A 25,206-nucleotide genomic window follows, 5' to 3' on the forward strand; every position below is an offset into this window, starting at 1 on the left:
TACCAGAGTGTTAGGTAACAATTCTATCATTCCCTAATTAAAATCCAAGCAACTCAAGATAAAATAATCCTTACATTTGAAAAGCTTTAGAAATACACATGTTAAAGTACAAAAGCTGCACTTACATTTTCATTTTTGTTACAGAACATTTTAATTTTTCACATATCTTGTACAACAAATACTTTAACAACCATGAGTTTCTGCTCTATTCCTCAAAGGTAACATGGCACCCTCTTTGTCCTGAATCTAGCTTAGGTAAAAGCTTTTATTTAAAAGGATATGTTTTAAAATATTTGGACCCCTTTCAAAAGTTAATATTTAAATAAGCAATATTTCAAGTTATGTTACTGCCTTTCAGGAAGCCTTATTTTTGTTTTCCTTGTCTATAAGTCAGCATGTAGCACTTGATGATTTGCTTCTTGAAATTGGAAAATAAATCACTCAAAATACTAATAAAGCTTTAAGTCAACACAGTATAACAAAAAAAACCAGAGTTCATTTCAAGGTTTAAAATGAGTCCTAACTGAAAAGGTAGAGACTTTTACCATGGCAACAAAACCACAATTTAATAATTTTTAACAATCGAAAAAGCCACAAAATGACTTACACATCCATCATGCACATTCAAGGTTGCTTCAAGTTTTAATCTTTGGATAAATTCTCTTCTTCCTGTGAAGAAAAACAACAATTACATAATTTTTAAAAACTGAAGCAGTTAAGAGCCTGCTAATGACCATTCACAGGTAAAAACCTAAAGAGTAAAGAACCAGAATATAAATTTAAATCTTGAAACAATTCATATGCTTCTCATTTTACAAATCCTAAGACAAGCACGACATTTGCTGGTTCTTCCATCACCTTTAATAAGAGTGCAGAAATGGCAAAAGGAACATTTCACAGGTTCGCAGGCTGATGCTCCCTCTCAAGCTAATAGCAAGAAAACAGAAATTAATCTTGTGGTTATTTGGTTCACTTAGCTGAGAGGGAGCAAGTATAACTTAGTTCAAGCAGTACAACCCTTGCATTTGGAAAATTAACATTTCAGACCAGTAACATTCCATTTCATAGAAATTATATGGAAGGGAGAGATGAAGGATAGAGATGAAATCTATAAACACGTAAGAAGACAAAGCCCCAGTAACTTTCATGCCCTTACACCCCATATACAAACTGATTTACCACTGCACTCAGAACCAAACACAAACTGTACTAAACACATGAGGAGGGAAAAACAAAGTATATTGCCAAAATGTGGGCTTATCCTGAACTAGATGTTTAAACACATGGCTCCAACTCTCAGGTTATACTGAACCTAATATTGCCCAGAAAGCACTTTCAGAAAAGAAAAATACTGATAAACTCAATATTTTTAACTTCAATCCCAAAATCTCTTAAACTCAAGGACCATTACCCCTTTCTTTTTTCCTGTGTTAGTACAGCTCTCAGAACAAAATTCCAGGTAAGAGCATCAGACTGTAGGCCTATGCCAGGCTGTGCTCTTTCCAAATGTGTAACTGTGAACTTCACTCAAAATTAACCTTAAAAACCTAGAAACCAGGAAAAGAACAGCAACAGACTCCACATCTCAAAAATCCTACATTTCTGAACTTGCTTTGATTCAGCTCAAGGCAGAACCATGTCAGAGCTCAGTATAGCACATATTTGAAAAAGTAGTTTCTCCTTTCTCCACTTGCTTCCTCTGAATGCTTTTTATTTCTCCCATATTTATTTCTCCCAGCCCTGAAAATGAACATCTGATATCCACAGCTGGTCCCTCACATCCAGCTGTCAGGAACCAGGCACTGAGCATCCCTGCCCCACTCCCTCCTCAAGGGCCAGGACACCCTTCCTGCAGCTACGCCCGCACCCATTCCGGTGTTCATACAGCTCTCCCTCCATCTAAAGCTCTGGGTTTTTTTTCCTCAGTTTTGCTGGAACTGGAAGCCACCTCCAAAATTCAAAATTGCTCATAACACAGCTTAAGTACCCCATGAGATGAAGATCATACTTCAGCAAAATTTTTTTTTTTTTTTTTTGTTTCAAGAGGAGGTACTTAGTGAGTGATGCAGTTATAAAGTGCTTGCACTTAAAGCAGCCTGAGCCAGCTTTAACAAGATAAAAGCCAGACTTCTCTCATGCCCCGTTTTATAAACATTGAAGTTGTCACATCTGAGGTGCTACAGTTTCTGTTAACCAGGAACAACCATAATTAGAGAAATATTAAAGTGATGACATCTTATGCACCATGCTCTACTAGTAAGAATGTAGGTATTCTTTGATTAGGAATACATCCACCTAGTTCACTGTGCTTTCTCTACCACCTGTCCTCACCCACTTTTCCCCCTCCAGGAACGGACTTTGACTGTAGATTCTCCATGGTTGGTTTATTGTACCTTTCAGTGAAATCCTATTTTTTTTTTTAATCAAATGATTTCTGTGATTTCAGTGAAGATTCCTGGTTTCAGGTGAATTTGATTTCTTCAATTCTTGTAAGTAAATGTGAATGCTGAGGTGGGAAATATCACCTGCTGCATGCTTGGGTATCACTTTGCATAACAGAAACTTTAAAATTTGCTCCTGTAATGCAAAACAGAGCAGTAATACACAGCTCCAACAGAGTAACTTCATTAAGAGTTGTATACCCCATAGGCCAACACAAAAATACAACACAAAAATGTTTGCCAGACCCATCACACTTTCATTGAAGAACAGAAAAATCTGATAGCAGTGGATGATTGTTCAGCATTGTGCCATGTGCATAAAACACATCTGGAATGAGGTGATGTCTGCAGAATAACAGGCAGGTGCTGGCTGAGAATCCTCTGTACACACACACCAAAGTTGATTCAAGCTAATTTTTAGAAACAAACAGAGCAACAGATCTTTGACCTTCCTGTATGCTCTGGTTTTAATCCAAATCGCTTAAAGCAGCAAGTAAGAAACAATAACTGCGTTCTAATCACATTTTCAGTTTCAATTTTAATTTCCTTACAGAAATCTGTTGACAAAATAAGATATGAACAACTTGCTATTGCTAAATTAAGGTTGTTTTGGTCTTAATAAGAATACAGCATCCATACAAGTTTCAGTAAACCTGAGATGCAGACATAAGGTGTATCATATACTCAGCATTTGGCTATTTAAAACATTTTTTAATATTAGGATTTATATAGATTTATTATATAAATATATAATTATATTTATATATTAATATAAATATATAAAATATATTTTTATATAATTTATTATTTATATAATAAATAATATATAATATTATTTATTATATATGTGTTATTTATCCTTTGATAATTTTATATCTAAATACTTGAGAAAGGAATTAAATACAAACAAAATTACAACTTAAATAGTTTCTATATTCCCTAAAGGAAAAATGGGGCAAGGGAGAAAGCAGTTAAAATGTTTTCCCTCCAAACTCCCTCTTATTTGATTACATGCAGTAAGACAACTGAATGGATTGTTTGTAGTTTATCTGATGATCCAAAATTAGAACCACCAGACCCTGAGTGGTGCTTTTACTCTAAAGTAAAAGCCTGAACTACGTGAATAAAGAGATCTGAATAAAATATGCCTCTGCTTTTGCTGTTGTTAAAAGCTGAGCAGAGTCAGTGAATCTGTGCTCCTTGTACTTCAGCAATGACTCCCACAGGTTCACTTGGTTTGACAAAAATGCTCAGCAGCAAGTATTAGAATTTGTCACTTGAATATTTTTGTCACTGATCCATTTTTATGACGTTGAAAAAAATTAAGAAACAATACCTCTTGGTTTGTTTTGCATTTACTCTTCAGCGTCTCAGCTCTTATTGCTGGACTTCCTAACAGTCAGATTCTCCATGTCAAAGGCTCTGCTCTCTCAAGTGACAAGAATCTTCTCAATCCTTAATTCCCATTCACCTAATCCAAAGGCTGCCTGTTCTCTCCACCTTCCTACAAAGGCAGCCCCTCCTGGCTCCTCTTCCAGCTACGGTGATGGATGGAACCCGAGCTTTTAACAAAACCCCAAAAATACTTTTCTCTTACAATATCAGCATCAAGACCTCTGTCATGTTTAGATTTCTCCCATCCCAATACTGACTACAGGCTCAAGCCAGAAACTATTTCTTTTTCCCCTTAACTATTAGTCCCCCTAGAAAGGCAATAATTTAATCCTGTGAGGGTGCTTCAATATATTGTTTCCTGTATTCAAATAAGGCGTAGGACACGGATCAAGTGATCAAACTGTCACCACCAAGATTATCTCACTGGACAGGGGAACACACCTGGGGTTTGCTTCAAAATTGCTAAGGTGAGTTTATCAACAAGAACACCGTAAAGCAAAACAAAACAAAACAAAAGCCCTGGTAAATTTCAAATGGCTGTGGTGACCTCCCCATGAAGTGTTTACAAAGCTCAAATTTGGAAAGCTGTCAAGCTAATGCTCCACCCACCCATTTTCACTAGTTATGCACCAAGTGAAGCCTCAAGGTTCAGTGCCACTCTCAGTACAATGATCAATAATATTTTCAGGTTTTAGCCATCCACCCATTCTCAGCAAACATTATACACTACTGAAGCCTCAAGGTACAGTGAAACTCTCAGTGCAGTGATCAATATTTTTTTTTTGTTTATATTAAGCTGGAGACCAAGGGATCATTCTGTGTATTGAAGAATCCCCATTAGAGTTGTTCATAATATGAATTTAAATATGGGAAAGCAGGTGAAAGAGAAGCTGCAGCTGTTTCTTTGTAACTTTATTTCTTCAAAACATCCACCGTGCACAAGGTCAAACCAAATGCTGCCTTGCAGCTCCCACCTGGAGAATTACCCAAGCTGGGTGTCTGGGCACAGTTACAGAGCTCTAATCTCACTTCAGGGAGCAGTACCAAAATACAAGAGCATCCCTTAGACTCCCCACTCACAGCCCTTATGACACCGTTTAGGTCACAATCCTCAGTTTAGGAATTGCTAATCGGGTACTTTTTACGTGCCTGTTTTGGCAAAGAGATACATACCTTCCTTTTGTAAGCTTCAAAGCTGCTTCAGAACTGATGACAGCAGACAAGTTAAACGCTTCGAGCATGTAAAACCTTTGTAAATTTAAAACTGTGCTCCAGAACTTCCCACTGAGGAAGTACAGATCGTCTCATGATGAAGGTTTAGCTTTAAAGCACACTTGTGCTCCACAGAAATTTAACTAAACTTTCACCCAAAGCAGGACCAAGAGAGTGTAAGACGTTAAAAGACAACCCTTATTCAGTAATAGAGCCCATTTATCAAATGAACACTCATTTATATCAAGCTGGCTCTTTGCAAGGCCAAGTCCCTCAGCGCTGGCTCGCTGTGACATTTGGAATGCCCTAGTTTAAAGCTGAAATGGAGCCAGCGTCTGTTCCCAATGCAGGGCACATGTTATCCTGCACTCTGAGTGCATTTCAAAACTTCTTTTGCTTTTCCAGGGGAGAGTTCAGGCATTTCTGAAGCAGCTCTGTTTGTATATAGCTTATTTTGCTGGATCAACTCCATCAAACTTTGCACCACGATATAACTTTTGATCCACATCTCAACATGCTTTTTCCAGCCACCAGAATTCTCCATGCACCACACAGTAAACAGGACTATACACAATATGCACTGAATTAACTTATATCAAGAGAAGTTAAAATTCTTGAAGATGAATTAAAACCTTAAAAACCATTTGTTAGCTGTGTAGGCCGACACCGGCCCCATTTATAGTCATTGAAACTGTGACACAGGAAACTCAAGCAATTTATCAAAAGAAAGAGTGAACCAGCAGCACTGCCAGAAACCAAATCCATGGGTGTGACCTCCAGTCCTCTGAACAGGGCCCTGTGCTACATCTCTTCACTCTTCTGCACTACTGTAAAAATGCCAAAAATGATAACTCTTGGTCCTGTCAATGTTTAAACGACTTCCTTTCAAAATACTATAATCAACTACTTCATTATGGGTTAAGTTCAAAGCAGATAACTCAAATTATTCTCTATTCTTAATGATACATCATGAAGCCTGAAAGCATGAACACTACACAGAAAACAGAAAATATTTTTATTGTCTACGAAGAGAGTTCTTTGCCTTTTTAATATGTCAGAACTTTGCTACCAACCAGCCAGCATCAAACAACTTGGTGCTAACCAAGCCTGCACCCAAACCCTAAAGATAGGTTAAATAATGAGCCTTAAGTATTAGAAAACACAAAATTTTCAGATATTATAACACCAAGACAGAAACTACAGAAGACAGGACACTGTGCCCTCAATTATAAATCAGCAAGTCTGTAATATCTCAGGGTGAGTATATTAATACAAAACCTGATCTCAGGAAAACAAAAAACCAAAAGAATAAGAGATCTGCTGAGATTTCAAAAAAGAAAAAATAGTAGTTCAGCAATGTTATACATTTTAGCGTAATAAATAAGCATTTTGGAGAATACCTCTGGTTAGGTTTGCTTCTACAGAATCTGCAAAAATAGGTTACTGTAGGTAAGAGCACAGATATGTTTGCATTAGTAGCAATGGCTGTAATTAACTTTGAAACATCTTTTGTATACTGAAAGTATCCACTCCCAAATATAAGCCTCCACTGGGCTCCATAACTGATAATGTTACAAGCATTTGGGCTTTAAACCAATGTCTTTAATTTCTGTTTGATATTTACTATGGTTTAAGCCTGAAAGATTACATAAAATTCAGCTGCATCAACATAAAGTATTTAAGGTGTTCTCAGTCACAGAAATGTGGGATGAAGCACAAGTACCTTTCTCAGAGAAGGCACTTTATCTGTGCTGCACTGACTGGTGCTAAGTGGATTTCATTCACAAGTACAGCACATTCTGACAGATATCCTTACACTTCCCCTTACAGTGCCCATAGTTTAGTCTCCTGTATTGTTCTTGCCACAGAGTGCAAGTGAGGTTTTGTGACAGGAGGGAAAAATGCCAGTTTTCAGCAATTTTGATATTTACTCAACCCTTTAAAGTAGCTGTTCTGGGGTGACTATGAAGCTGAATTGTATCTCCATTTATCTCTTTAGCCCAGAAATAAATTTTGCACCTTTAAAACGAGATCTGAAAGTGAAGGGGGGGGAGAAGGAGAAGCAGTGAAATGTCTGAGGCGTCTGTACTCAAAAACACAGAGATAAGAGCTTCAGCTTTCTCTCTCATGGAGGGTGTTGTCACAGCATGGACAGCAGGAGAGAGCTCTCCTTTGCTTTTTAGTTAGTTTTTTTGCTAGCTGAGGCAGAGACTGTGGCTTTTCTTTTTCTTGGAACTGATCAGCCGTGCTCTGGACCAAAAAGCCAGAAAAACACCAGGAGCTCACACTTGTTGCCCACTGGGGCCCAGGACGTGGCACTTTCCAGCCCAGGAGGGACTGATAAGAGACTGAGCTGAGCTACGCCCCACAAAAAGGACTCTCTCTCTGAATTTACCATCTCTTCAGAACAACAAAAAGTTCCACTGTTTAATATTATTCATTTTTCCATGTTTGTGGGTACTTTGCTGCACAGTAGTCCAGTGATCAAATAAAAACTACTCACTGAGACAAAAGGCACTTGAAATTTTTATATTATTCCACAAATATTTCTAATTTCTATAGAGCAGAGGACAAAATTGACATGACAGAACTAAGAGAAGCTCTATCTATGGAAAGGATAACACATACCACCTTACTCCTCTCAACAGAAAACTATCTGACATAGCTTAAGTGATTAACTGGATGTAGGATTAGCTACATGTAAAAGCTTTTGCTGTTTTCTCCACCAGGACTAAAATAGGACTCCCAAATAAACAGCTCGAAATTGTAAAACAGATATCAGCACAAAAACAATAGTTATCAGATCAAGAAAAATACACTTGTGCCCTGCTTTCTTCTCCAAAGGAAAGTCAAAGGAGGTTTCTATAAATGAAGAATGAAATATTATGCAGATTGTTGCAAGTTGGAGTAAACAGCACTACAGTAGTTTCAGTGTCTTTAGAAATGTTTTCCCTTGACTTTGAGAAGTCTTCATCTGAAACTGCTATGTGGGCAGCAATGTTGAATATTTTCTTGTAAAAATGACATCCATGTAATAACCCAGCCAATCCTTAACAACACTTGGGAAAACACACATCAGGCACTGTGCTTTATGTTCTCAGGTACTGCTGATCACTGTGACACCCAAGGTTGATTTGAAGCTCCACTTTCCAGCAAGAAGAGATGGTATCTGAGAATCTGAAATGTGGTGCTGCTGCACTCCAGTGCAGATGTTAAAACTGCCTGGAGCAGAACCAGGGCCCCTCACCTCCAGGCACTCGGGCAAAATGAACACTGGAGCATGCAGAATTGCTAGGAGAAGGAAAGAAAAAGTGGAGAGAATTCCTAGCAGGAATATCCTCATTCATCCTGAGGAGGTGCCCCCACTGCTGCCAGTCCTGCCATCACCTTCCAGTGCCTGCCAGAGGCTGCTGCTTCTCCCACTCTGGCAGCAGGACTAATCCCAGGAATTCCAGACAAAGGCTCCAGGCTAAATCAAAGCCTACTATTTAAAGTTGTTTAAGCTAACTCAATACTCATTTTTAAACAGATTAAGAAGTGATTATACAGGAGCTTACCAGCATATCTACAGACACGTCTTCCAGCAAAAAAACCCCAGGGCCTGCCTTTCCCACAAGTGAAACTGAAACCTTGGACAGCCTGGAACTGAATTAAGGCATTGAACATTCTGCACACCTGCCTAATATAACATAGCATTTAATCCTGGGTAGTGTGAGAATTGTACACTGCTGGGGTTGTTGGGGGAACTCGGGAAATAGATATAGAGATACCATAAGAGATAAGGGTCATAACCCCATAAGATTATAAACGTAAACACCAGGCAATTGCCCAGGATTAAAGACAGATTACAAAAATCAAAATTAGTGATAGATTACAAGAATCAAAAGTCGAGGTCAAGTAGGAAGCTGAGTCTTGATAGTAGATGATTGTTAAGTTAACAGTGTACTGACACACATTAAATTATCACTAGGTATTTAAAAACAAATGAGGGGGAAAAAACCCCTTACTTTTAAACATTACACTGCCTATTGCATTAAACTATATGTATTCATCCTAGGTAAAAAAAACCTGTTTAATTATACAGAATCTTTTTTTACTGAAGACAGTTCTCAGGACATAACAGTGTTTTTAAAATAAAACCAAATTTAAAAGGAACCAGATTTTTTCCTCATTTCCTAGAAAGGTAAGTAATGGGAACACACTGCAATAACTGCAACAACAAAGTGATGCAACCTAAATAAAGAGGTGGGTTTGGTTTAAAAACGTAATTTTAACAGTTTTTCACTTAGGTGAAGTTTCAGTAGTTCAAAAAGGGTTGAACAAACACTGATGGTTCAGAACATGTGAAGTTCACAGGGAAGAGAAGGGAGAGATTTTCATCTTCCCCATGGTACCTGTTAGAGAGCAGTCAGCATTAATGACACATTCAATCTTCCCAGAGGAAAGCCTGCAAATCTTTGAAGAACGGGATGAGGAAAATAAGGGGATATTAAAATTCACTGATGTGACTCAGATTCCATCTCATGATACTCGCATTCAATATTTAATTATTCAACACACACTAAAGCATTTGGGACACATCTGAATCAGCAGCTCACTAAGCCCCAAAGACACGAAAAAACTGAGACTTGCACTCAGACAGTGAGAAATCCAGCTTTGTTTGAAGGCTGGCAGAGTCTGTGTCTGAACTGATCCTTTTCCCTGCTGCCAGGACAGGACTGGTCTCAAGTGTCAACAGGTTCTTGATACATGATCAGTTATATCCTCCGAGACTATTCTGGAGACACTCAAGGAGAGAAGATCAGGAATCACATGCAAAGTCACAAGAACTCACAGAGTTGCAGTGCAACATCTTGGGAGTGACTGAACACAGACAGGTTTAATGGTCTGCCCTAATGCAGTTAATGGAAGCAATCCAACTGGAAGAGAGCTACAAGGGAAAAAATTAAAATAAATAAATAAAGGAAAGAGATCTAAAGGATCTCTCACATCACTGCCTCATCCTGAAATACAAATCCAGTACATGCTGTACACGACTTGTTTTTGCAGCAAGAGACAGCTTTCATGTATCCAAAGCTCATTATTAGAAGATCAAGGTACAACTTAACTACAAAGCTGTCTGAAACACTCAGTATCAAGGCACAGGCATTATTTACAAAGCAAACACATTCCCTGTACAAAGACAGTCTTTAAAAGCACACAATGTAAATGCAATGAAATATTGCAATCAAAAATGAAAATATATTAGAAGTGCACACAAATGTCTGCAGTCTCCAGCTGTCTCCAGGAGAACACTGAGGCTCCAAAGGACATAAAGCAAATACATTTGCACCCTAAGACTGAGTATAATTCAAATATTGTAATACATGCAAAGCCTTAGGACTACAACCCACTTACATTTACTCCTACTTCCTGGCAGCCATTAGCACACATGATTAATGTTCTGTTAATCACAGATATTACACACAAGGTTAATCCTTTAAAATCAAAAAGTGCATCTGTATAGTTCTGCCCGTTTCAAGAAATTGTGACAAATCTGCAGGTAACTTAAAGGGTCTCCTGAATCTCTGAAGGACAGAAAATCAACAGTCTGAAACAGTTATACCAATTTTTCATCATTTCTTGCAGGCTAAATATAATGCCAGAATGCACTTTCCATTTTAATTCATAAGTCAAAATACAACAGCAGCAATCAAGGTGGTGGTTTAGAAAATTAAAACATCAAAACTCAGTAAGTAGTTCAATGATAAGTTCTAATATAGGCAGTAGTATAATTTTTTTTACAAAAAGGGAAAAACAAAACTCAAAAACCAGGTTTCTGCAAGGTTATCCCACCAAAGAACATAATAATATCATCCATAAGGGTCTGCAGTTTTACACAAACTGGTGTTTGTACGTAAAAAACCAGAAGATGCGCTACTATCAACCCCCAGCATCCTAAAAACAATCACTGGAAATCATTCTCCTATTTCAGGACAGAGTAACAGAAGGCACCGAGTAATCCCAGACCCTGCATGTAATTGAGTTTTTTAAAGAAAATTATTTAAATTGTTTTACACAAAAATTATCACCAACACATTATCACTGAATGAAACAAAATGGGACAATACTGAGGAGGAAGAAACAGTAACAAACCATAACAATTAAACCCCAAAACACATAGGAAGATGTAACTGAAAAATTGTCAGTGACATGAACTCCAAGCAAAGATTTCTAAGATAACAGCAAAACAATCTATCAAATTTACCTGGATTAAAGTTACATGGCTGTACCACCTGCAGGGCCAAGTGGCTCCTGCCCTCCACTCCCACAGCTCAGTTAGTCTAGGGGTGAAATAAGGCCAAAGGTAACAGAAGGCTGATTAGACTGAAATTAAAATTAAGCATGCAGCACTCAGGCCACAGAATTACTCCTCTAACCTTAATCCTGCCTCCCAGCTCACATCTCTTTCTGGTTTTCTGATATGTACCAAATTATAACCAGCCAGCATTTCTTTATTTGCTGTTTTGTATAGATGATTCTGTTGCACTGTGCTTTTATTATCCTTTACCAACATTAAAGGCTTTAAAATGGGTGTCTCTATTATCTGAGCTGATTTACTTTGAAGTAGGAAAAAAAATAAATCATTAATCCTCTATGCTAGGATCACCACTAATATCTTTTTCCTACAAGCTGTTTTAGACACACATATAGTGCCTTTCTGCTCCTTTCTGTCTCAATTTAAATGAGATGGTATCAGGGAATTAATTTCAAGGACAGTCTCTTTATTAAACTCCTCCAAATTCAATTTGTTATCAACAGGTCTCAATGCCACACTGTTCTCTCAATAGCCCATCTGTAATTTTATATAGGACTGCAGTCACTCTTTTATTAACAAGGGGAAAAAACCCCAAAGATATCCAGTTTAAGGCAATACCTGATCACTGGTCTCTCCTTTGTTTTTTTCAATTAAAAAGTTGCATCCCTTTTCCACAATGCTCTTATGCATCTTAAGCTTTTCTACACAACCACTGAAGATCCAATGACTACACCAAATTTCCTGCCTTCCTAAAGCTTCCTGCCTCCTTCCAATGATAGACTGAGCACGTAAAAACTGTTCCACAGATGTATTTTCCTCCAACTCACTCATTACACCGTGAACTTCAATTCTGCCTCTGCCTATTTCTATTATTCAGAAAACATTTCTAATGAAAAAAGAAACTGGGGAGTTCAGTTACATCTTTCTAAACACTTCAGCTGGTGAAGTTTCACAAAGTATTTGTGATAGAATATATCACTACAGAACTGTGGTCTCATGATCCGACCATCAGGTACATTTATAATATTCTTTTTCAAGCAGCAGTTATCTGTTAGAATTGAAACAAAAAACAAAACAAAACAAAACAAAAACAAAAACAAAAAAAAAAAAAAAAAAAAAAAAAAAAAAAAAAAAAAAAAAAAAAAAAAAAAAAAAAAAAAACCAACCACATAAAACACCTCTACCAGATCTGGAGTTTAGCTGTGACAGATGAGTGTTTTTAACTCATGGTGAAAAAGAAAATTAGTTTCAGAGGTTTAGGACATGAAATATAACAGTGTACCTGAAAAAAAACCACCAAAACAAACATCAAAAGTATTATGCAAAGAATTTAAGAAGAAAGGCTGATTAAATACTCTGCCCATCTCCAATTTTGCAAGAGCACCAGCTACAAAGCTGATCACATTAAAGCTGTCTGACCCTTCTTACTCCACATTATTTTCAGAGACCAAGATACCACATGTTAAATATAGCTGGAGCAAAAACTGGGGAAAATAATGCCTTTCTCTTGGGTTGTTCTCCCCTGCATTCAAGTTTCCATTCTGCTGGGTTTGGTTGGTTTGTTTGGCCAAGAAAAGCAAAAAGAGAGAATGAAAGTTTACAGTATTTAAAGAAGTATTTTAATTTCACTCTTGCACTCTGGGCAATGTATTTTAGGAAATACCAAATGTTCAACAGCAACACCCAATTTTATCTTCATTCAACCAGCCACTACTAGTTTTATAAGCTGATATGAATGGAAGGCAGTCAACATCAAAACTAACCAGTTATAATAAATAGCTCTTCTTGCCTGGTTTTCAACCCTACTGAGGAGCAGGGCAATCAACTTCAAAACCGTAATTAGTTCTGGGGTTACTGTGGTTCATCCTTATAAAGAGGGGGAACTATTGAAACCTAAGTAGTTTAGTAAATTCTCCCTACATACAAATATTCACAGATCTCTTTCTAGTAAGAATTGCTGAAACTTTACAAAATTTGATCACAATGAACCCAACAACTGGTTTCCTTACAGTTAATTTTTTTAGACTTCAGACTTCTCCCAAATCTTAAAACCCAGGATGATAAAAACTTAGCACTGTGGTGCTTTCCCATGAGTGAGCTTTCACTCCCCCTTCTTTAAAGATTGTTTCATATCTTACTATCTCTAAGATATATGCTAAACTTAAAAGAAAAAGAAGGAAGGAAGATTTCAGAAAATAGTATCTGCATGAAGATATCAGAGACTGGGGAGAGCTGATTGTTTTGCTATTTGCTTCCATTGTATCAAAGCACCACAGCTTCCAACAGCCACTCTGAACTAAAATACAGCATCAGTTCCTCTCCTTTTAGACTGGCAGACCTTCTCTGGATAACCTGCTATGGCAGACAGCGAGAATGAACCAGCCAAACAAAAACCCTAAAAAAAAAAAAAAAAAAAAAAAAAAAAAAAAAAAAAAAAAAAAAAAAGGAAAAGCCTTCATTCTTCCTCCTGTCTAAGCAGAGCCATTCTCGGCAGCAGGACCCTTCACAGAAAAGCAAATAAACCCATCACATTAAATACTTCAGAGGAATTATGGATCTCTCTTTCTCACAAGAAACCCATGCTGCCATTTCTCTAGCCAAATTGTTATGTGCTATATTTAATCCACACAGAGGCCTTTATGGTGCTGGCACAGAACACTTCACCTGCCGCCAGGACAGGTTTGCTCACCCCTCCCGAAACATTACACAACGATACAAAATTGCAAGATTTGGAGCTCTTTGCGGAAGTATCCTGAGTAATTACACTTGCCAGCTTCAAGGCAGAATTTAACTTGGATACTACAATGTTTTTCAGGGTAAAAGCACCACGACGTGCTACTGAAAGCAACCTGAAACTCAGGTTTCCATCTGTGATCCAGCAGCAGGGCTGCTCCCAGCAGCACTGGGCCAAGAGGATGCCTAAACTGAATCAAAGAGAAGAGTTCCTGACAGCCTCCCCCAGGCCTGGCTTCCTCTGGAGACCTCAAACACAAGCAGTGTCTGAAATGGAGACTAATTAGCCTACAAATGCTGAAGGAAAGGTAGCCAACAGACACATTGCTGAGACCCACATCTTCCCTCTCCCATCCCAGCAGGAGCTCTCACCAAAGGATAACACCTGAAGGGCACAGCCCAGGGACAGATGTACAGCCCCATCTCCGTGAGCTGTTTCTCAGAGCTCTGTCCAGAACTGACCAGGCTTCAGAACAATTATTTAGGAATGTAGCAAAATCAGAGAGTTTTTGCAAGGCCATGAGTTCCAGGGAGGAGCTCTCTGCATGGAAAGGTACATTACGCAGATCCTTCCTGGAGCAGCTGTTTTCAGAAGCTGAGAGAGGCTATTTATAGAGTGCCACTTGATTGCCAGTTCACATGAAACTAAAACACTGAGTAAATAGGAAACAGCAATTAGTTCTCAGATGTCTTCCTTCAAAACATGGTCACCGTCAATAGTTGTGATATTTTACAGTGTAGCAGGACACGACCATCCCAGTGAAGGGCTCATAATGCAAGTACCATCCACACAGACACCCCTTCCTCCCAGCTGCATTGTTGGTCCATTACAGCATTGCTATAATGCTTTTTCCTTTGGTTTGGTAGCTGAAAAAGTGCAGCAAGCAATGAAGAGATAGAGGAACTACTTTATTTTGTACTGATATCCATAATTGCCCAAACAAAAAACCAAAAAATGCACATTGACAATGCCTTGAGCCTCCCAATACTACTCCTAAGTTAAAATGAAGTTCCTGTTCTCCATTTTATCTGTCTGCCAGACTGTTGAAACACTACTAAAAAAAAGAAATTATAAATAGGAGGAAGCTTTACTTCCCATACAGATCAGATCAGCAACAGCCACCTGACCACTGTGCTCTTGACCAGTGGGTCAGAAAACAAAGCTCCTGTGCAGAGCTGCTGAAGTCTGGAAGAGAAAAGACCCACCCACACCTACACTGCCCTGCACACAAAAAAGCACAACAACAACAACGGGCCTCTTGTCTGGGAAACGTGCACTTGAACAACCACACCTGAGCAGCAGTCGAATTAATGGGTTTATTAAGGCCATAAACGCTGTTTGGGGTAAAAGTGCAGTGGTTCCACAGGACAAGCACACCCTGCACCAACCCCCTGGAGAAAAGCAGGGGTCAGTAAGGGCTGAGCATGTCCTGCCACCAGTGCAGATCTCAACATCAGTTCAGTGGGAAGGATCTCCCAGGTCCTATTTTTTCAAGGCTCTAAAGCAGCTGAACTTGTTTAGGTGAAAGAAAAACCAGTAAATACGAGACCTCAACCAAGGCACCAGAGTTTTGTTTTTAACTAAAGCTATGTGCATTTTATCGGAGCAGCATCCAGAAAAGACATCTTGGTGAGTCTGGGAAGATGATTTCTACTGTTCAAACCTTTGTACTTCAACTCCGAGACACAACCATGTAAAAAGCAGAAGGAAAAAAAGCAACCAAAAAAGGTCTTCTTAAAAAAAAAAAAGGTTCTTGTTCAGAATCTGCACACTACAGTCCTAATTTTAACATTGAGCTTTTCTGTTCCAACTGGAGCAAATAGAAAGAAAAAAAAAATCCAGTCAGAAGGATTGATCGCTAAAAGTTAGAACAATCCTCAGCTACGGCTTGGCCAAGCACAGCTTGAGACACAACCAAAATCAAAAGCAGATCCTTAGTTCTCAACCTTTTTTTTAATTATTATTTTAGAGCTCAAAATTTCTTTCAAAGGGATTTGTGCGCTGTACACACACCCCTCTCTGTAACCGGCAGAAACCTCTCAGCAATAACCTTGATTTCCTCGATTAACCTTTTGTGGATTACTGCGTGCTCAGGGACTACAGACAGAGAACTCCCGAGTTAGGCTCGGTAATGTGATATTCCACCTTAAATTCCACCAGGAAAAAAAAAAAACCAAAACCAAACGCCAGAGCATTTACCGCCGAGCACCGCCGGGAAAGGCTGGGCGGCACAGAACCGCGCTCGGTTTTACAAGGCTGTAAATCAAGCTGCATCTCGAGTACTCGAGGTTTCCACTCCGAGGCAGGAATTGTTTTGCCACAGGAGCACAAAAGGACGCGTTCCCGGCCCCCCGAGCCACCTGCCCTGGGGAGACACCCCCAAACCCACAGCGCCGCTGCCTTGGACCGCCACACCCCCGAAAACACCTGAATAAACACTGGTTTAAAAAAATTAATAATATTTTTTGGTAACGATTTTTACCGAACCCGCGCCATGACAAAGAACACGGACAGTTTATTCACGGCACGGAGCCCTCCCCGCGGCCCTGGACACCCGGAGTGGCTTTAACTCGGGAGGCGGCGATCCGCCTGGGGCTGGGGCAGCCCGGGGGCCGGGGGGGACACAAAGGGCGGGAGGGAGGATCGGCTCCGAGCGCCTTCCCGCGGATCGGGAACACCTGGGGGCGCCGGGACAGCGCCGGGCCGTGATCCCGGGGGATTTAGGGGCTTTGTTCCCGGCCCCCGGCAGCCCCGGCCGCTGAACGCGGACCCTGCCCGGCCCCGGCGCTGTTCGGAGCCGCAGCCCGAGTTCCCGGCTGGATCTCGGCGTGCAACAGTTCCTTGGGCAGCGAGGGGGAGCCGCGCTCCGGGGGGTGCCGGCGGGCCCCGGGGCAGCGCGGAGGGAAGGGGCCGCCGTGTCCGGAGCACCCCCGAGGGTGCGGAGGGCCGGCTTTGGAGGAGGCGTCGCCGCCCCAGACGGGGCACGGGAAACTTCGGCCGAGCGGGGGAGCGGCGGCGCGGGAAGGGGCCGAGGCCGGCCGGGGCCATGTCCCGCGGTACCGGCCGCGCTTACCGAGGTAGTGGCGGCGCAGCAGCGCGGGCTCCTCCAGCCCCAGGGTCCGCTTCCGCACGTCCCACAGCAGGTGCGCGCGGCGCCCGCGGGACATGGCCCCGCGCGGGCAGGGCGCGCGGACCGGGGGGCACGCGCCGGGAGCGGCCGGGCGCGCGCGATCACCATGGGAACCGCCGAGCGGGCCCCGCGCGCGCGCCTCGCGCCCAGGCACCCACCGCGAGCCGGAGGCGCGGCGGGTACCGGGCCACGCCCACCGCGCGGGGCCACGCCCACCCCCCCACGGCCGCGGAGGACACGCCCATCGGCCGGGAGAGAGGGGGGGGACGGGGGCCCGGGACTAGCGGGAGTCTCGCGCGAGCCGGTGGCGTCGCCCCGCCCCGACCGAGGGCAGGGCCACCGTGGGCGTGGAGGGTGACGTCAGCGCGCCCGGTTCCGCCGGGCACAGGCCCACCCTCTCCGGTGAAGCGGTGTGAAGCCGCAAGGCGGCCATCTTGGCTTTGGGCGCGTTACCCGCAGCGCAGGTTTTCCCCGCCGCGGCCATCTTGAGGAGGGGCGAAGCGGCGGCGGCCATCTCCGAGCCGGGCCCCGGGCCCTTCCCCATGGCGCGGGCGCGCCCGCTCTCCCCACAGGCCGGGAAGTGCCAATAGCGCCGCGCGCCCCGCCCCGCCCCTGCGCGGCGACCAATCAGAGCGCGGCTGCGGGTGGGCCGGTCCGGGGGGGCGGGGCCCGGGAAGGACGGACGGACGGACGGACGGACGGACAGAACGGGGCCTCCGCGCAGTCCCCGCTCGCCCCGACCCTCGCCATGGCGGCCGCCGTCGCGGGGCTCCGCGCCTCCTACCACCGCATGCTGGACCGCATCGAGCTGATGCTGCCGCCGCGGTTCCGGCCCTTCTACAACCACCCGGCGGGTAATGGGCGCGGGTCACCTTGGCCCGGGGAGGGCGGAGCGGGGCGGCAGTGACGGGGTTAAGGGGCTCCGGCACGGGAGAGGGGCCCGGAGCGGAGCCCCGGGCTGTGTCTGTGAGGGGGAACAGGATCATCGGGCACGGCTCCGGGAGGGACGCGCGCTGTCACTTTGGCGGTGCCGCGGGCGGATCCAGGGAAAGCGGGGGCTGCTCGGGGATGTCACGGCTCTAAAGGGCCCGGAGGCCTCGGCAGCCGCTTCTGTCGAGAGGATGTGCTGGGAAAATCATAGCAATGGTTTGGGCTGGAAAGGATATGAAAGATGACGGGCGGGAACATCTTCACCAGCCCAGGTTCCTCACAGCCCGGCCTTGCACACTGCCAGGGATGGGGAGAGCGCTGACAGGGTCTGTGATCATAAAAGGTGCCCTGGTAAAGTCAGGCAGCCTTTGGTCTTATATCCTCTCTGCTCCATCCCAGTTTCCCCCAAAGGCAGCCCGTGAGCTCCCCTCACCTGATCCACACTTTGCCTTTCCCTGGGCACACGGGGGGGTTGTGGTGTTATTAGGGACAAACCTCTTGTAAAATGATCTCATTCGGTGCCATCTACGTGGTGTTTGTCAGGTAAACAAATTGCGTCGGCTGTTAAAAGGAGCAGCCGATAAAATCCTGGCATTCCATAGGCTCTGTCGCCCTGTTCTGTGTCGGTGTCACAGGCATCCTTGACTCTTCACCTACCGGGAATAGCCATTGTGGAAATGGACTTTAGTTTGCAGTCAGTTGCTCTGTCCTCTTACAGTGGCCCTTTCTTGGAAAAAAAAATGTTGCTCTAAAGAAATCACAAAGAGTGAAAAGGGCAGTTCTCAAAATGTTTGATTTACACTGAATTCACTAGAGCAGTATATTTAACATTAACGTATTGTTTTTATATATAAAGAGACAATATGTTCAACACTGGGAGAGACACATTCCCCCAGTGTGAAATGTGGCAGCTTCCAGATGATTTTAGTGGATATGAGGCACAGCAGGTACTGGGAACATCCATCTTCCTTCTTCAACAGAGCTGTAGTGGTAATTGGAGAAGATTTTGGAGGTATATGTGTTATATATACACACACATATCTGTCGTAATCCATACTGATGCTGTGAGAAAAGCCACAGTACAAGCAAGTATAGAAACTAAACCCCTGCAACTTCTATTTTAGCCTTGGAGGTGTGAACATGAGAAAATTATGCAATAGATGTCACTCTGCAGAAAAAAAAGTGGGTTAGAAATGAAAGGCTTTCTTTTATCTCCAGTGACATCTAAATATCTAGTCTAATTCAGGAATAGAAGAGTCATTGTCATGAAATTATAAATCACTTGCAAGGCATGCAGCACTTTCTGGCATTAAGAAAGCTTCAAGCAAAATAATTGATGCCTGTTACAAGCTGTTTCTTTGGCTGGCATTGCTGGAGGACAGTGGAGGGCCTGGCACACCAACTCCCCAGGGAAAGCATGGGCTGAGCTTCTGCTCCCTCCCCTTTGGCCTCTCTGCTTCACTTTGCCTGGCTAAACCCAAGTTTTCAGCACAAAGACTTCTTATGTTTAACAGAAGTCATAAATTCTATAAACTGGTCACACATGTGATATCCACATTAGCCTCTGGTGTCCCCTGCTCTCGTGTGCTGCTGCTGTCATATTCATCCTGGAAAAATTGTGGATGTCAGGAGCTGGGAAGAACTCACCCAGGCTGGGTGCTTGCTGGAGTGCCTCCAAGGAGAGGTGTTTGAGTCTTTCCTAATTACAAACTTGGCTTGGTACCTTCCCTGTCTCCAGTTGTTTCCTAGTCCTGCAGTCAGCAGTTTGAAATGGTTTTCTATTATTAATAAAAATTAATGTCAGTCTTCTTGAAAACTTCTACTAGCTGTTTAGGGAATGTCAGTTTAATGATTTATACTCACCCCACAGACTCTAATACTCCAAATCTGAATTTGTGTTTTAGAATAAGATAAATGTTAGTAATTAGAGGTACTCTGTAAGACTGATTTATTTATAAGAAGCTGTATTTGCAGCCTGACACTGACATACCAATTAAGTGCCTAAGAGAAGAGCAGCTGAAGTTTGTATCTTTAAAGGAAGAACATTAAACTGCTGTTATCTAATACTCAACAATATTAGACAAAAGGTAACATGCTTGTAGTTATTAAATGCAGTTTGAAACTTGATCACAAGCAGGGTGGGTTAAAAAGGGCTTTATGCAAGGCTGCCAAGCCAGTTTTTGTTTCCCAAGTCGTAGTTTTAAAAAACTTGAGGGTGGTTAAAACTGGCAGCACAAGTAGTTAGTGCAAGGTCTTTTTAAAGCTGAATTGTTAGTGAAGAAATAGCTCTCATAAAAAGCAGGCAGCCAAAGTCCTGGTGGTTACTCCTGTGTAATATATTACAGTGAAAACTTGACTTCATCTTGCACGTTATCAGAGTGCTGAGCAGTGACCTAAACATTAATGTTTTTGATAAAATTAGAACAGTGTCCTGACTATTTCACAGGGATTTGGTACTTTGGATTGTGATCTCTCATTTAAGACTTGGAGCAGAAGTCCCAGATTAATGATTTCTGGCATAGTTGTAGGTGTGGCTTTACAGACCTTTATTTTAACCAACCAGCTGCTGTTTTAGCATCACTGAAAATTTGCATGTATTTGTAAGTGAGTTGTTTTTCCCCAAGCCATTGGATTTTTCTCCCTTCCTTCTTGAGATTTCATCCTCTTCTCCCATAATCATGCTGGTAGATTTTTGGGATGGTTTCCCTATTCATAGGCCTTTTCTTAACTCTTTCAATTATAAATGCAGTTTGCCTGCTCTGGTTACTTAAACATGGGCATATAAAATCCTATCCAGCTGTTGCAGAAATGTGTGGAGTGATTACACAACTGAAAGTTGATGCACTGAGTTGATGAATTATGAGTATTAGGTGCTAGAGGTTGTGCAGCAGTAGAAACTGCTAATAGAAACAATTCGTTATTTAAAAAAAAAAAAAAAAAAAACACAGAATAAAACAATTTAACTTACTGTGGGTATTAAAACAGGCACATACTAAATAATTTAACTTCTTTTCTCCCATCCTCCCTCAGGTCCCAAAACAGTGTTTTTCTGGGCACCTGTTATGAAATGGGTAAGTACAAGATGCCAGCTGGTGTCTGGGTGTCAAGCCCAGGGCAATCTGCTGCAACACACTGAGCAAGCAAGAGTTTCCCAGTGGATACTTGAGCCTGCAGAAAGATTAGAGGCTCTAATTCTTAATATATGGGGAGAAACAAAATTAGCCTTAATAACAGATAGCACAACATGAAGGGGATACAGCGTGGAGGAAATGCTTTGTGGAAGAATTGTGCTTTTCACTGAGTTTCACAAAGGCTTTCTCTTGTGAAACACCAGCCTGAGTGTTGCTCAAGGTAGGCATGAGCTGGCATGATGCAAAAACTCCTAAAGCATGTGTTTTCTTCTGAGACTGAGGAATTTGAGAAGTATTTAAGGAAGCCCATTCCTAAACCTCACAGCCTGAAGGTGGGCTGAAGCATACCAGAGTGCAAGGCAGTCTTAACATAAAAAAATATAAGCAGCTCCCAGTGTGGCTGCCAGTGGTGTTCTGCCTCCTGTGACGTTCTGCTTTCACTTGGCTACAGGCCTGCGCTGTGTTTGTGCCCAGCTGATGCAAATCCATCTCCTGATGCACTGTGTTCCTCTGAGGTGTTGCATTGATACAGAGAAAACAAGAGATCTCTAAACCCACGAGGGTTTGACCTCCTTGTTTGATAGCAGGCAAGGATGTAACCTGCTCTTACCATTGCCAGCTGCTTTGTAACTCTGCCATCGTGAACTCCAAATTTATATAGGCCACATTTTGCCCTAAGCCACAGTTGGTTTCTGTGTCAGTTGTCTGGACTGAAGCTGCAGGAACTCTGGTTAACCTTTCCCTTCCTCAGAGGTTCTCCCTGGAAACACCCTCCTGAGCCTAATGCAGCTCTTCTGTGCTCCAGGAGTCCTGGGTGGCAATCAGGGAATTAAAAGCATTAGGACTATCTTACTTATGGGTTTGGGTTTGGTTTGTTCGGGTTTTTTTGTGAACTGGTGTAACAGGAACATGAAATGGTATTTCCAGTAGAGGGCAACAACACAACAAACAAACTAAGCACAGTTTTTGCTACTAATGTCAAGTAGATCAGCCAAGCTATTCCTCCATTCACCTGCAAGTTTTCTGCTTTTACTGAAATTATATTGGGGAAAAAAAAAAACCAGACACTTCTACCCCCTCAGATGAAGTTGAGTGAAGACTGTATGGGGTGATGTTTACCAGCAGCATCTTAGCCTGGCCTGTGGGAAGAAACATTATTTAGATAAGCCTCTACTTGTTGCATGAAAACCAGGGTGGGTTTTTTTCAGCTGCTTTCTTAAGCATGTTCTTTTTCCTACCACAAGGGACTGGAAGTGGGTGGTGTCTCCCAGAGTCTAACTGCTCACAGAATGCATCCCCATCTCCTGCATAATGCAGTAGGATGAGCACTGAGCTGTGGAGCAGCTTCCCCTTGTAAAGCTCTTGATCTGTTACAGGAGTCCCAGCCTGAATGTCTGAATTTCTCTTTGCAGGGTTTGGTGGGTGCTGGACTTGCTGACATGGCCAGGCCAGCAGAAAAGCTCAGCACAGCACAGTCTGCAGTACTGACGGCCACAGGTAAAGCCACATTTACTCTGTTTTTTTACACAGCACCATCTCAGAATCTTCCATCAGTACTAATCCACTTCCACAGAAAGCCTTAACATGCTAGTGTCACTACTGCTGTTAGATGATAATTCTAGGATAGTTCTTTACTTGTTATTCAGTCAGTAAGCCCCAGTAATTATGTAACAGTTTTCTTCACCAGTCTTAATCTGGAATTGTTCAGTGCAAGTTGCTACGAGTTAAGACACGAGTGTCATCTCTTAAGTTAGTTCATGATAGTTCATTGCAGTAAGTGAGCTCTTTTGCTTCAGATCAAGTAATTTTCAAATCAGTCCAGGATATAGTGACTGTTTTAGAACAGACTTTAAGGGATTTAAGAATGGTAGGGTAATTACACTAAGATAACTGGAAAGAATTTCCAAGTGTTACAAGAAATTGGAAGCAGTGGCACACAGACTACTGCACTGCTGCCTGCCAAGAATTCTCACACTGGCAGAAACAATATTCTGTAATCCTAGAATCATTTAGGTTGGAAAAGACTTTTAAGATCGTAAGAGTCCAACCATTAACCCAGTACTTCCAAGTCCACCACTAAAATGTGTCTTTAACTGACACAACTACACATCTTATAAACACCTCCACAGATGGTGCTGCAGCACTTCCCTGGGCATTCCCTTTTTCCATTGCTTTTCCTGTCTGAAAGGATTCTCCAGAGGTTATTTTGATATCTGACACAGTCCTGTGCATTTTGCATAAGTTGTGCATAATCTGCAGTGTAGTGCAGCAAGCTGGGTAAACAGCAAAATACCACTGCCTTGCAACTGTGCTGGAGAATTAAGGTCTGGGCTGCTGGGGACTACAGAGGATCTCTGTTTGGTATTCAGACTATGCCTGACCTTACTGTAGCTATTTTAGAAAAAGGCAGTACATACCTGTAGGTGTCCCACTGGCACTTTTCACTGAGAAAAAGGTGTTGTCTAAGCAAAGCAGTTGTCTAACACAAGGTTGCGAAATCTGTTTACTTCAACTGGCTCACAAATCTGCAGCCAAACTTAGGGAAATATCTGAATATTTCATTTGAAATATATTTAAACTTTCCACTTTATTCAACAGGCCTTATTTGGTCACGGTACTCTCTAGTGATTATCCCTAAAAACTGGAGTCTGTTTGCTGTGAACTTCTTTGTCGGCTGTGCTGGTGGCTCCCAGCTTTACCGAATATGGAGGTATGTGTTAATAAGGGTACAACTACAGCTAAGCATTAACCAGGAATTTATAAATGCTGCCAGCCTGTCACTGCAACAGGCAAGAGGAACTGAACCATTCATGAAACATTACAGAATGGTTTTGCTACAGTGTTAGTTTTACAGTTAAGTGGGGAGTGAAGCTGTAAATATTTTCAGTCTAGCTAGAGCAGCATTGAATCATGTCAGTTTCAGCTGGATCAAAGGATTTTTAAGCAGAGTAGCATTTTTAAAAAATTATTTCTTGAAGGAAACTTTGGGAGTTTTATGGTTTCAGTACTGGGCCAGGAATGTGGCAAACTTAGCCACAAACTTTTGGAACTTCCTACATGAGTTAAGATATCCTATCCCAAGTTTCCACCCTCAAGTCCATTGTAATTTTAAACCTCTTCTGGCGAACAGAATGCTAGGAAAACACTGTTATGGTAACTGGTGTTCTATTCTATTCTTAGTCTGTGCTCTTTCTTTTTTATTCCTATAGGTATAATCAGGAGTTAAAAGCACAAGAGCAGCTGCAGTAAAGAGATGCTTAACCCAACAGGTCAAATCTAGCAACGCACAAACCCATCTCCATGGGACCTAGCTTCACTAATTTTAATTTTTTTTTTCCTCTGAGAAAAATAAATGAGGAAATTTAAATGTTTAGAGAGCAAATGTTTTCTAAATGCAAATAACAGAGTATCTCCACACATTTAAATAAAGGGTAACCTTTTAAAATGAAGGTGGAATTGTTGGTCTTGTATTGTCTCTTTAAAGAAACTGATTGGATTTTGCCTAAAAAGAGTTGCTGAGCCTCACCTTACCTGACTCCACTGAACAGTGCTGGGAGTCACACAGTACTGGTGACAGACAGCCAGAGCCTCACATGGAAGTCATCTTTCCTGTCTCAGTCAGGAAACCACCTGGGTGCAGGTTTGGATGTTTCAGTAACCAACAGTAGCATTCATTTGCATTTCATTTCCTGATGCTCTTCCTTCCCTGGGAGCATAAGGATATTTGTTCCAGCTTCAGCTGTGTTGTCTTCATTTGTTCCCCAGACACCACTGTCCTGAACAAAAGGACAGCAAACAAATGTGCCACTGATGTTTTAGCTTCCTTCACAACTCCAGGCAGAAGATGGGGGTGTTGAAGCACTGGACTCAGGAATTCACATGCAGGGGAACGGATAACTGAGGCAAGGTAGGTTCTGATGAGTCTGTCAGCTCCT

At 42.2% G+C, this 25,206-nt stretch overlaps 2 protein-coding genes across 8 annotated transcripts in view; one reads left to right on the forward strand and one right to left on the reverse strand.

The window, feature by feature from the left end:
* Positions 1 to 17,344, reverse strand: part of DCAF6 (DDB1 and CUL4 associated factor 6) — a 75,247-nt gene extending 57,903 nt beyond the window's left edge. For 2 of the 7 annotated variants that reach the window (XM_083885106.1, XM_083885105.1), the window contains exons 1-2: positions 17,154 to 17,339; positions 608 to 669 (exon numbers count right to left, since the gene is read on the reverse strand). In XM_083885106.1, the coding sequence (XP_083741232.1) occupies positions 608 to 669; positions 17,154 to 17,247 (156 nt within the window). In that variant the 5' untranslated portion in view covers positions 17,248 to 17,339. Of the gene's footprint in view, positions 1 to 607; positions 670 to 17,153 lie in introns of all 7 variants that reach the window. The other 5 variants (XM_083885104.1, XM_083885103.1, XM_083885101.1 and 2 more) reach the window with 4 other exon arrangements.
* Positions 17,345 to 17,889: 545 nt separating this feature from the next.
* On the forward strand, positions 17,890 to 24,720 carry MPC2 (mitochondrial pyruvate carrier 2). The gene is made up of 5 exons (XM_083885114.1): positions 17,890 to 18,064; positions 21,171 to 21,211; positions 22,684 to 22,768; positions 23,870 to 23,981; positions 24,481 to 24,720. The coding sequence occupies exons 1-5, from the start codon at positions 17,959 to 17,961 to the stop codon at positions 24,518 to 24,520; spliced, it is 384 nt and encodes a 127-aa protein (XP_083741240.1). The 5' UTR covers positions 17,890 to 17,958; the 3' UTR covers positions 24,521 to 24,720.
* Positions 24,721 to 25,206: the final 486 nt, after the last annotated feature.

The sequence above is a fragment of the Zosterops lateralis genome (assembly GCF_965231275.1).
Source record: "Zosterops lateralis genome assembly, chromosome: 2".
NCBI lineage: Eukaryota > Metazoa > Chordata > Aves > Passeriformes > Zosteropidae > Zosterops > Zosterops lateralis.